Here is a 12500-nt window from a genome sequence, read left to right on the forward strand (position 1 = left end):
AAGAGGAGCTGGACAGGATCCCTGACAACAGAGACGGGTATGAATCAGACGTGGGAGGAATACGTTTGTGTGTTGGTTTTTCACAGCTTAGAGTGTCAAAAGAGAGGGATTTACAACACGGGAAAGAGCTGAAAGAGCCGGAAAGTTCACACAATCATAGAGGAGCATTTGCCAGTGTGGTAAAGTGCTTTGATTGACAGCTTACCTGACAAGTTGTGAATCATCCTGATGTAGCAACATGCACCCAGCTAGTCCTGCAAAACAACTGCTCAGTTGAATGTGTGTGTGTGTCCCCATGTGTAACTACCTCATCCCCTCCCGTCTGACAGCTATGATCCACGTTACGCCGAGATCCACTCTGGCCACGCCACCCCAGACCCGGCCTCGCTCCCCGACGTGGAAGACGACGACAGCGACCCCAACTACGCTCGCATCAACAACTTCCGCCAGCCACCCTCGCCCCAGACGTTTATCAGCCGCACACCATCCCCTGCAGCGCTGACAGGGGGGTCCAACCAGCCTCAGGTCTCCTCTGAGGAGCTGGATGGGCTCTACGCCAAGGTCAACAAGTCCAGACCCCCGCCTGCTCCACAGCACCAGCATCAAACACACGCAGACAGGTGAGAGAGGAGAGGGAGGGGCTTAATCATTTATATACTGTACTTATGGGGACCGGTACAGTATTGTCATACATATGTGTTTCTGAAATGCGTGTGTAGCATTTCGCGTCTGCAGATCTGTGTAGACACACAAAGTTGTGTGTGCAGGTGTGTAAACACAAGGTCACGCAGCGCCGATTGGCCAGCGTGAGTGAGGGAGTATTTGCACATATCTACATTCATGGTCTGCCAAGCCAGAAAATGCATAAACCATGAGTGCATGCTTACACTGTAGTTACACACCTCATATAGGAACACACACACACTTGTACAGTAATGGCATGAATGATTTATGTTCCTCCTCTGTTGTGTTTGCGACCATCTTGACCTTTGTGAATCTTTAAACTCTCTGAAAACATGACCATCATCTCTACTTGATAATTAGATTTTTTCATAAGCTTCATAGAAAGAACTGGGTAGTGATATGCACAAAAAGTTAGTTTGTGTTACTGCCGAGCTTAAAATATGGAGAAATATTAAAGTTTCGCATGTTTTTCCCTTCCTTTGCTAAAGGCTCAGTTGGGCGTCTCAGTCCAACTATAGGATATACTGTTTGCAGAGCCCTATGTTCAAATAGTACATCCTCTCTCCCTGTGTCTCATTTTCTTACCCATTCACCTACTGACACACACACACACACACACATGCACACAAATGCGAGTGCAGGTGCAGCAGAACACATCCCAGAAAGCACAAGGTTGCCTCCGCTCAGCCCTCTCTCCAATTCAGTGTTGTTTGAATTCCAAGCCGCCACACTTCTCAGGCCACCAGCTGCATCCTCGTCTGTTCGCACTTGGCCCTTTAATGCCTCGTAGGCCGATGCAAAAGCAGTTCCTGATTCAGGTATGAATGCAAAATCAGTACAACTGGAATTACTGGAGACATTCAGAGGCGTTCATGGATGCCGTACGATGAATTATGTATATGAATGCATATACAGTGAGGTTAAAAAGGGCGTGGCCGTGATGCGTTTTTGCTGTTTGCTCTGTGCACAACAGGAAGTGCTAACTCTCAGCTGTTGTTTAAGGGTCTTAGATTCCACATCGTGAGTGAGCTGAAGCCCTTTTTGGACATCATCCTAAATTTTAAGAGACAAAAAGTTCCATAATAATCATGAATAACTGCATTATTTGTAATATGTAGTGGAACTCCTTTGCCGTTAGCCATCTGAAGTCCTCTACAGACAGATATCAGCACAGTCCTTCGTCACGGCTGATGCTCTGCCACACATGCTCAGTTGGAGAGAGGTCAGGTGACTCCCTTGGCCCATTAAGAACATCATGTTTGGCCACAGAAACCTCCTCTGTTGCTTTGTCTGTATGTATGACATCATTGTCTTGCTGCACAGTGCTGCACTTCCCCATGGCTTTCAAATGATCATAAACATGTTTTTCATATTTTATGACATGAATAGAGCCACAACTAAGTGTAAAGAAGAACTTGTGGAGGCTCAGGCAATTCAAGGTAATACAATGACAAAACATCTTTGGAAAAAAATGTGAATATCAACAGAACTTAATATTTAGCACAGGTGTCAGAGTCAGCTGTTTCAGTGTAAGAGGAGGGTTAATGCTTGCAGAAGTACACTGCTTATCAGTGTTGTCACCCCCTCTATATTGTATATTATTACTGCTGAAGTTTTTGAGTTTAACTTGCTTCCAGTTTTGCATGTGTGAGAGGAAAAAGGAGAAAATCTAGAGGAGATTGTAATGCAAATGTATCATTTCCCGTATGAAATAATAGAGGCCACATTAAAACTTCCCTCAATTTAAACTGTCTGACAGAAATTACTATTGACTTGCAAATCAAAAACTAAGCCCCAGACACCCAATTTCATCCGGAAAAAGAGGATACAGAGCGAGGGAGAGGTTGGACATGGAAAGGAGACAGATGGGGATGGAAAGAAGTGACAGACGGAGGGACGGAGAGAAAAGAGAAAGCAGGAAAAGAGTGTATAGAAAGAGGGAAGAAAGACGGAGCCAGAATGGAGAGAGAGAGAGAAAACGTGTTAGGCAGAGTAAATTCGAGAGGGAAGAAGTGACAGAGGAGAGGATGCAGACAAAAGAGGAGGAGGGATAATTAGCCACAGTCTAGCAGCCTGACAGATCTGTTAGACCACTTTAGCTCTCATCCACTAGTGGTGGGTACTTCATTACCAGCCTGTTCTCTCCCTCTTCTCCCTCACTTTCTCTCCATCCCTCTGCCTCCCTTACACTCTCGGTGTGTCACTTGTCCATTCTCCCTCCCCTGTTTTGCTCGTAATGTATATTAGATAGTCTTTAGCATTAGCATGATGGATGAGGGGCCTTCTTTGGCTTGTTAACTCTGTGTGAGGGAGTCTCTGGAGACAAAGAAAGGCAGAAATAAATGTCTGATAATGTTGTTAGAGCGAGGTCACACTGCACATGTTGGTTTTTAGAAACTCACGTAATTAAACTAAAAAGTGGCCGCCAAAAAACATGCATTCGTATATTCGTTGTTCTTGTTATTAACCTTTGCACAGAGCTTTTAAGAGGTATATAATGTATTAGCAATCAGTAATTAAAAGATAAGCCTGGAAATATTTTGTAATAATTACTGGCTGTGTAGCCGAAGCCTGAGACAGCCTTTTCTTCTCCGCCGTAGAGCTCCTCTGTTTTCCTTTTTCAGACATTTATATGATTTATATGACAGATTGTCACAGATACTGATAGTGACAGGAAATAAGGGGAGCAAGAGGTGGCAGAACATGCAGCAAAAGCCCCTGCCTGCAGTGCTGCAGCGTGGTCAGCATCAGAGAGCCTCAGGCCATCAGGATCACACACTTGCCATCCTGATGTAAATACTCTGTAATGCATTAAATGTATATTAATCCTCAGATGAAAATATGCTTGTTGTAGACTTGGATAATTCCAGTTTAATCCAGCTCAGGTCTCATTTTCATAGATTTTAGATCATCATCAGACTGCTCGCTCAAGCTCTAAACAGTTGCTTTGATTAGTATAATGTAATCATAGCTCATTCAAATGAAGGCCAAACTGCAAAAATAAGATCCAACTTCCCAGATTTTTCCTTTAAATAGCCTCAGTGGCCATGTTGGGTGACCTCACATGTATCCCATGGTCGCGCCCATTCACGTCACGCATCCACACCCCCACGCGCTCCCTCACCGCCGACTGTTTCCATTCACGTCGCACCACCTGCGGCTTGGACGAAAGGCGCTCATTCACAAAGTCGGTACATCTGTTAAAACACACGCAGCTCGCCGCGAGGTCGCAGCCCCTCGTGCCTTTCGTTCACGCAGACGCACACAGATAAACACACACGGTCCGAAATAGACGCGCACGCAGCCACCCACGTGCAGTGTTTCTGAGAGGAAGCCCGGCGTAACCTAGCAACAATGCTGTGTGTGGTCCGGTGGGTTTCACAAAAATGAAAAAAAAAAAAAAAAAAAATCAGAGGTGTAATAAGGGGTCTTAGCTTACTGTGTGTGTGTGTGTGTGAGGAAGAAATGTGTGCATTATGCATGTGGATGTGGTGTGTGTGCTTGTGAAATCCTGAATGCTAATGCAGCTTTATCCAGATGTTTCTTGAAGTAAGTCTGCATGCCTCTGCGTCCATGCGTGGCCTGCGTGTGTTTGCATAGTTTTGCCAACTGAGACATGCTAGTGCCCCCCCCCCCCCTCCCCTCCCCTCCCCTCTCTTCCTGTCAAGGCCCTCAACAGTGGACTCCCAGCACTGTCTCCCTAATTTACTGTCGGACATTTTCATTACGCCTTCAATGGCAGGTGTGCGCCGTGATGGGCGTCACATTTGATTAGAGCTATGCTAGAGGCTGACCTGTGGAGAAAAAAGGTTAGCTATGCTTGTCAAATTTTATTAGCCAGAAGGCAGTCTTTGTAGCTGGAGCAAGAAACGGGAAGATGAGATGAAAGAGCAGTGGGGGGAAAAAAAGCGAGAGGCCAATGCGGAGAGATGTAAAGAGTCGAGAGAGGTGTGTTGTAAAATGCACCATTGTGCTCAGAAGAGGAAGATGAAGGTGAGCTCGTGAGCTAAGACAAGTAAGTGACACATCAGTGAGCTTGCTCCCACATTTCTACCACGGTTCAAGCAGTGGCACAAGGAATACACGCCTCTAAGTTTACCTGACACCGTGACAAAGTCCGATTCTCAAATCGCTCTCGACAGGCTTTTTAAAAAAGCAGCTACAAGCTTTTGGATGCAGATTTGCTGATTCTCTTTACAAGCCATGAATGTCGTTGGTTTTCATTCCTGTTATGCTTTTCTCCCTGCCTTTTGGTGCGACACAGTTTCATTCCCCTATAGACAGAAGAGACGGGAAGCAAACAGTGTGAAAGAAGTGCAGAGCTGACGTTATATGAGGAGACTTCCCATTAAGGCAGATGCAGAAATTCACTTTTCTGTGCTGTTGTCTGTTGTGGATTTAGTTGTCAGACAGCACCTGCCTGAGGAAGAGCTCAAAGAGAGAGGATATGTCGTTCCCTTGAAAGCAACACATCGCTATTCATCAGCACATGCATATTAAGCCAGTTTTTGTCTCTCTTTGCCTTTAAAGCATCGTTTATTGGTGCTCTATCTGAATAATTAAAATATTTCCTTTTGCGCTTAAGCAGCTTCCAGACTTTCCTTTGTTCATGGTCAGTTACACACAGGAAACTGGCTGTTACTGGAAGCTAGTGTTGGATTATGAGTTAATCAAGTTTGATTTTTATGGCTGTGCACTTGTCTAATAACAGAAAACAGATACGTGGTGAGTAATGTGCCTGTTATGTTAGATGCTGGGGTGCGCTGTGTTCAGTGAGGCGGTGGCGCCCAGCCCTTTAAAATCAGCTGCCGTCAGTTTTAACCAAAGTATGACTTTTTCTTCTCGGCCTGTTTCGCTCGAAGGATTTTTAGAGTAGTACTGCAAGTATTTTCTAAGGAAACAGAGAAGAATGATCATTTTGTGTTGTTTGTAACCAATATGTGACTGAATTGCTGATTTCCATGATTCCACAAAAACAACTACACACTGACTAAATATCTGGTGACATGTGGAGCAATAATTACAGCCAAATTAGTGCACTGTTGAGTCACCATGTTTAAGGGCATTACACCAATTTTAGGATCAGTTTGCCAGTCATGGGAACAGCTGTGCCTCTGGAGGTTTTGGGTTTTGAGTGTGACATTATGGGAAGTGTAAGATCCAGTGCTTTTGGAGCTTGTGAATCAGGGTTTTTCTGCCTCTGCTGCATTGATTCAGACCATTTTTACTGTCTTTTGTAAGTCTGAGCTGCTCTAAATGATCACAACAGTCGTGTTCAGGCCTCCTCTGATGTAAAGTCATCATTACAGCTTCAAGGTGGATCTCCTCTCTCCTCCTCTGTTCTTTACAAAACCCACGAAACCAATTCTGACTCGGTCAGGTTCCTGTGGCCTGGCAGGACCCAGAGATACAAGCCTCAGAATAAGTGATAACAGACTCGTCTTCAGCCCGACTATAAAAAGGTTTTTGGGAGGCAACAGAACCGCTTTGTTTTCCCATCGCTTCCAGTTCAGAGCTCCTCTGAGTTTCTGTCCGACTCTATTCTCAATTCAACACCGGGAAACCAAACACTGACCGTGCACTTTGATGTGTGCTTACCTCCAGCACGCAGGCAGCAAAGGAAAAAACTGCCTGCCTGAGCTTTTCCCCCCAGTGTGTTGTGTTTAAATCAGCTGGCCACAGCAAGACGAAGTCGCCGAACCAGCCGGCGGCACTGCACACTTCCTAATTAGTCTGCCTCCACACTGGCTAACACCACAGGATAGTTGCTTTTCTGACACACTCTCTCCTGCTTGCTTTCATACAGCAGACGGTTTTGTTCTCACTCCAGTTCCCTCGCTCTTCCTTTCACTCTTTTCCAAGTTCCCGTCTCTATCTGTGTGTTGATGTTTGGTTTTTGCTCTCATTCTGTCGTCTGATGCATCTTTCATTTCCTGCTCCTGTGCCTCATCTTCTCCCCCTCTCCCCCATCCTCCTCCACTTTTTCTTCTCTCAGATCAACCTGCATAGTCAGATATTCTGAAATATGGATGAAATATGATATGTGAAGGTAAAACATGTCTGACTTAAGTGCTGTCATTTTCTGCGGTTTACCTAATATAGCAACATGAGATTTTGATTTATTGATTAGTTGGAGTCTATTTGCAGACAGTTTGGGGAACAATTTTACCGTTAATCCTGGTATAGCATACGGGGGGTTTGTTTCCAACCTGTCCGATCATCTCACGACTTCCTGCTGTCTCCATCTCGCAATAAAGACGCAATAAACCAGAGTTATCCTTTACCTGATTATTCCCTGCGTTGGTTCTCTACTTAATGCAAAAAGGGTTGTTATAAAAGCGTATTCTGGACTTAACATGTGATCGGCTTCTTGATGTCTGTCACATTCCTCTATAGAGAAAATCGTAGATCGCTGTTAAACTTAGATCTGTTGTGTTTATGCAGCTGGCCTCGGGCCTGCAAACAGGCAATCAGCAGCAGTTATTAGCTCCTGATGACAACAGGGGAGCCTACCTGTCTCCCTCTAAACACACACACACATACAGCACATGCAAATGTGTGTACTTATACACACACTGATGTGTCCCTCTTTCCCTCCTCTGTCACAGTTTGGAAAGCAGCCTGCTGAATTGTCAACCCATCAGACTGCTACTCAACAGCCCCCCCCCACCACCACCACCACCCCATGTTTTATCCAGAATCAGCCTCAGTCTTCAGCCATTAATATGATAATATTTGGCGTTGTCAGTGATGGAGGCCGCGGCATAATGAGATAATTACAGTGTTGTTTCATTTGGAGAGCGACACGCACGCTCAATCAAAATGGCAGCCCTAATTATGGGCCCAGGGATTGGCTAATGGCTTCGGTAGAAGAGGGGTGGCGTGAAAAAAGAAAAAAAAACTCTCAGCTTGGCTCTGTGCATCCATTCTCTGAGGGTCCGTTTGTTTGTTTGTGCGTGCAGTGGGACCGGTGGGCGGCAGAGGGTGAGTAAGAGTCATAAAAAAGGAAGTCATAAGCGAATGAATAAACAATACAAGAGATTAAGTGGGAATATCTTAACAGCAAGGTTGTCAGCAGGACGCGGAGGAGGGGGTGAAGGGGAGGGCCTGAGATTAGTATTGATGATCTGTGTGTTGAAACCAGCCATTAAACCGGTGTGAAGAAGCAACGATTCGCACGCCTCACATATCCGTCTTTATCAAACAGAAGCATCCGCGCTGCTGTTTCACAGCACAACGGAAACTTTTGGAAAGTTCTTCCCTCACGGCAGCAAGTCGGGATTGACTCCTCAGCGTCGACAGGGATTCTGCAGCACGCACACACACACACGCACGCACGCGTTTGTGTAGAATAGCTGCTCCGCATATGAACATAGTGGCACAGAGGTGTGTGTGACTCAGCCTTCTGTCCCCACTGAGTCGGATAAAAGGCGGGCTGCGTTAAATCAGGGTGGGTATATGCACAGGCTCTGTCAGTGTGTCCCACATAGCAAATTACAAGGATTAACTATACGCATGCAGAAATACACACTTTTACACATTCCTGAGGTTGTCTTCACACACACACACACACACACACACACACACACACACTCTGAGCCTCAGCCAGAGTTTCTAATTAAAGGCAGGGTCGCAAGAGAGACTTAAACATGTAAGCTATGTACTCCACTAATGAAGCTCTCTGTCTGCCCTGTGTCTCTCGCCCGCTCTCTCTCTCCTTTGCTCCGTTTCGGTCAATATCTGCCTGGAGGTCAGTCCATTAGAATGGAAGGCACAGCGGCGGCTTGATGGAGGCTGCGTGTGGGTGTTTATGTGCCGGACAAAGGCCCGCCCTGTGTGTAGTTGTTCGGGGGCGTTTGAGTTTTACAGATGCAGAGGACGGAGGGGGAAAGTTTGCTTTTTTTTTCCCCCCTCCTCGGATTACATCTGTGTTTCCCCTCCCTCCCTCCCTGTTTGAATATTTTTGTACAGTATGTATCTCCTGAAGACGAAATAGCGAACGAACAGCGTATCAGTGTCAATATTAGATACCTGTTTCCAATGCAGCCAGTAAACACAGATAAACGACAGCACTGTGTCATACTTTGGTAGCACATCCTGAAGGATTATGCTCAGTCAGACGCACAGTTTTTATTTGCTGCCTTTTGTGTGTGTGTCTGTGTGCACCCACGGCCTTGTTTATGTGTGCTCGGCTCTGTACTCTCAGGTGTGTGTAGCTTATCTGCCATTAAGGTCCAGTGAGCATGATGATGTTTCTCTTTAAGTTTTGTCCCCATTCTGTCCTGAGTTCTTATCTCTGTGCCGGCAGTCACCGCCACTTTTTCCCTTCTTTTTTTTTTTTTTTTTTATTCTTGTTGCTGAGGTTTTCACCTTTCGGTCACTTTCTGCAGAGGTCGGGTACAGCGCGATGATTTGGGTGTTGACACTCAGTCTGTGTGATTTTTAAGTGAAAAGACACATCCATCAAACGTTTTCATACTGTTTTTGTTCCATTTTTCCTCACCTTGGTTTTCTCTGTCACCTGTAGAAAGTTTAGTTCAGGCGCTGATGTCTTCTCCGAGGCAGTGCTTTGTGGATATTATCTGCCTGCCTGTCAGTCTTCCTGCCCTGTCAGGGGTTGTCACCGCAAAGCAGAAGAATAGCACTGGATTGAAGACAGAATGAAGATGAACACACCATCTTTTACCGGGCTCTTTCTTCACTTTTTGAGCCCAGGCAGTGGTGAAAATGTTCATCCCTTAAAGTGAACACACCCCATCTTCAGCTCACCCTGGAACAGTTCTGGAATTTGACTTTAAGGCCATCGTGGGAACCCTACCTACGCAAATCTTTGAGATTTAGGTAATAGCTCCTCTCCGAACGCTAACCATCTGGCATTATTTACACCTCCATCTGTGTCTCTCTGCAGTGATCAGCGCCTCCAGGGGTTGCGTCGGGAGTACCAGCAGGCCCGAGCCGCTCCAGGCTACGAAGAGCTGGACGCCGCTCGACGCAGAGTCCTGGAGCACGACCCGCACCGGGTGAGTGTGCATGCCGATGGCTGTGTTGCAGTTTTCGGTATGAGGTTTCTCGCCCGAAACATTCACGAAAACAACAATGAAATGCACGATCACAGCAGACACTGGTTTTAAAGATTGACTAAGTGAAGGAAATATGTGTCTCCAGAGCGCTCCTGTGAGCTCAGCCTGTTTCCCCCTGCGCCTTTCTCAGGCTATTTTCAGCTCTCTTGTTAACATTTTGAGGTGCTGTGTGCCACCGAGGCGGCGCCCGCTCTCCTCCTCATTTAGTTTATGGAGAGATCTATTAGACCGGTGACATTTCCATCCACCCTTTCTTTTAGCTTTATAGCACAACCTTCTCTCTCTCTGTCGCATCCTATTGCTTTTCCATTTTTCCTTTTCTACTCTGATATTGTTGTCGCCCCTCACCTCATTCCCTGTTCTTCTTCTTTGCTATTTTGTCAAGAACAGCGATGGCCTGAAATCTCTCACTGTAGTTGCCTCTCCTAACCAAGCCACGCTGCTAAATGTCCCTGAACCTGTATTGATCCAGCCTGAGGAATCATTTCATTTACCTCCGTACACTCCCGAAGTCAGCATACTCGCCATGGAAATCAATAGCCATTTATCAGCCATTTTAAGATGGGATTTTTTTAATAGCGGGCCCAAGGATGCAGAAAATCACACTTTGATCCGAATCAGAGTCGCTGAATCTGGCCGCGGGGATTTGCGGAGGCATTTCCTCAGAGGTAGATTTCTTTTTCATCGAATGGCACAACAGAGCAAAGACGGGAGCGGAGGCATCTGGGAAATATGGGATGGATTTACTGACAGCATCGCCGATAACCAATCACCTGACACAACCTGCCTCCTGCTGGGCTCGCTTCCCTGCTTATTGTCGTCTCTGTTTATTGAGCAATGAAGCCCTGTGAACCAGTCTTCATTAGGCGCTCGCAGACACACACCACGGCTGCTTTCTTTGAGGCCCAAAGGGCTTCATCACTCATTTCACATCCCCGTGCGCCGCGTATTTCTGCCTTGCCTCACCGTGACTCAGTCGGTACCCAAGCTCTGATGCAATTAAAGCGCAGCAAGCATGAGGCGCAACCTCTGATCTGATTGTTGTTTTTCACCCTAAAATTGACAGCGGCGTCCACAGGAAAAATCAGCGGTGGGTTCCTCCCCTGAGGAGCCCGATAATGAAACACCCCACTCACAATCACACACACCCAAACACGTACAGTACATAGTGAGAAAAGAAACACTAAAACAGTAGAACATCCAGGAAGTAATATTGGGTACAAAAAAGGAAAAGGAAAGATGATAATGGATTGTTGTATTGAACACAAGAGGGTGCCTGAAAAATGACTGTGAGAGAATATTTTAATTGACTAAACTAAAAATAAAGAGCTTACAACTTTTAGTGACATCTGCTTCCTGTTCCTGCTGAGGTTGAGTGCACTTACTGCGAGTCGCTTTGGACAAAAGCACCTGCCAAACGAATAAAGCCGAATGCAGAAGTTTGTTGGTTTGGTTGCGGGAGTCGAGACAGTGACACAAGAAAGCTTTTAGGAAAACCTGAAAGTATGCTATTTCCTGCATTTCTATATATAATTCCAGCTAACGACATGATGAAATGTGTTTTCCGTAACAATGGCAGCCTGAAGAACACTGAAAATGTGATGTAGTTGCTGTATTAACACACTAATGGCTTAAAATCACTTTGCCAGGGGACGGAGATCTGACGCTTCATGAAACATCTTTACTAAAACACGCTGAAACTCTGTGTTTTGCTGCCTTATTTTACAACTTTTTTTCTGTTTCCCCCCAAAAACAAGCTGATTTTATACCCATGGTGTCTGCAGTTGACACTTACAAAAGACTAAGCAGAGACACGAATAGTTTGTCTTAACAGCCTTTGTCCTGTTTGTGTCAGCTGATGTGGTCGCCACATGACACTCATTTATGCTTAGCAGGCGTAACATTTACGCCAGAACAGCCTTGAATTTTGATCGAAATGTGAGCGTGAGGCTAAAATAAGACTGCAGTCATGTTTATGTTCACGCTGCTGACAAAGTGGACTTTCACCAGCACATTACTCCACACACATTTACCTATTTTCTCCCTCGGCGTGGTATGAGGAGAGCGTAAATGCAGACCACTTGAGCGCGATGCTCACTTGCTAGCTTTGGCCTTGTGTGATCAGCCTTTTAGCTGCCGCCTCCACCACCGCCGTGCCGCACTGCTCTTTTATGCTCAGCCGTTTCTGCAGCCATGAATGGTTAAAAAGGTTTTTCAGCCTCTCCACACAAGGCCAGGAGAACCATTCTCCCTCCCTGAGTGGTTTATGTGTGATTTAAAGAGAAGATGAGTGTGTGTGTGTGTGTGTGTGTGTGTGTGTGTGTGGATCCTGGGTAACTCACTAACCTAAGCTGACATAAACAAAAGCAGGGATAAAAGACTGTGGTTACAATATCTATTCATGTCTCTGTTTATCCTTTCAGCGGTCGTCTATCTACACGATCTTAAGGTGGAGTTGCCTCTGTGTGTCTGTGCGTGTGTGCGTCTGTGTGTGTCTGTGCGTGTGTGTGCATGTGTGTGTGTGTGTGTGTGTGTGCGTGTGTGTGTGGCTTAACCTGGTCTTCAAAGAGGACGTCATGTCCTTTCCTCATTTCTCTCCTCTCGCCCCTCTGTCCTCCGTGTCTCTGTCTGTCTCTGTCTCTAATTTGACCCTTTCCCCATGTTGCCTGTCTGTGGATAGGTCACACTTGTAATTATGACAATCACACTGCGCCCCTCTCTCTGTCTGTTTTCTCT

At 45.9% G+C, this 12500-nt stretch overlaps 1 protein-coding gene across 1 annotated transcript in view; it reads left to right on the forward strand.

Moving 5' to 3' along the window:
* Window positions 1-12500, forward strand: part of pard3ba (par-3 family cell polarity regulator beta a) — a 133695-nt gene that overhangs the window by 96530 nt on the left and 24665 nt on the right. The window contains exons 20-22 of the mRNA XM_076724065.1: window positions 1-37; window positions 330-620; window positions 9593-9704. The exon at window positions 1-37 is cut by the window's left edge and continues 74 nt beyond it. Coding sequence (XP_076580180.1) covers window positions 1-37; window positions 330-620; window positions 9593-9704 — 440 coding nt within the window. The remainder of the gene's footprint in view (window positions 38-329; window positions 621-9592; window positions 9705-12500) is intronic.

The sequence above is a fragment of the Chaetodon auriga genome, chromosome 23 (genome assembly GCF_051107435.1).
Source record: "Chaetodon auriga isolate fChaAug3 chromosome 23, fChaAug3.hap1, whole genome shotgun sequence".
In the NCBI taxonomy this organism is placed as follows: domain Eukaryota; kingdom Metazoa; phylum Chordata; class Actinopteri; order Chaetodontiformes; family Chaetodontidae; genus Chaetodon; species Chaetodon auriga.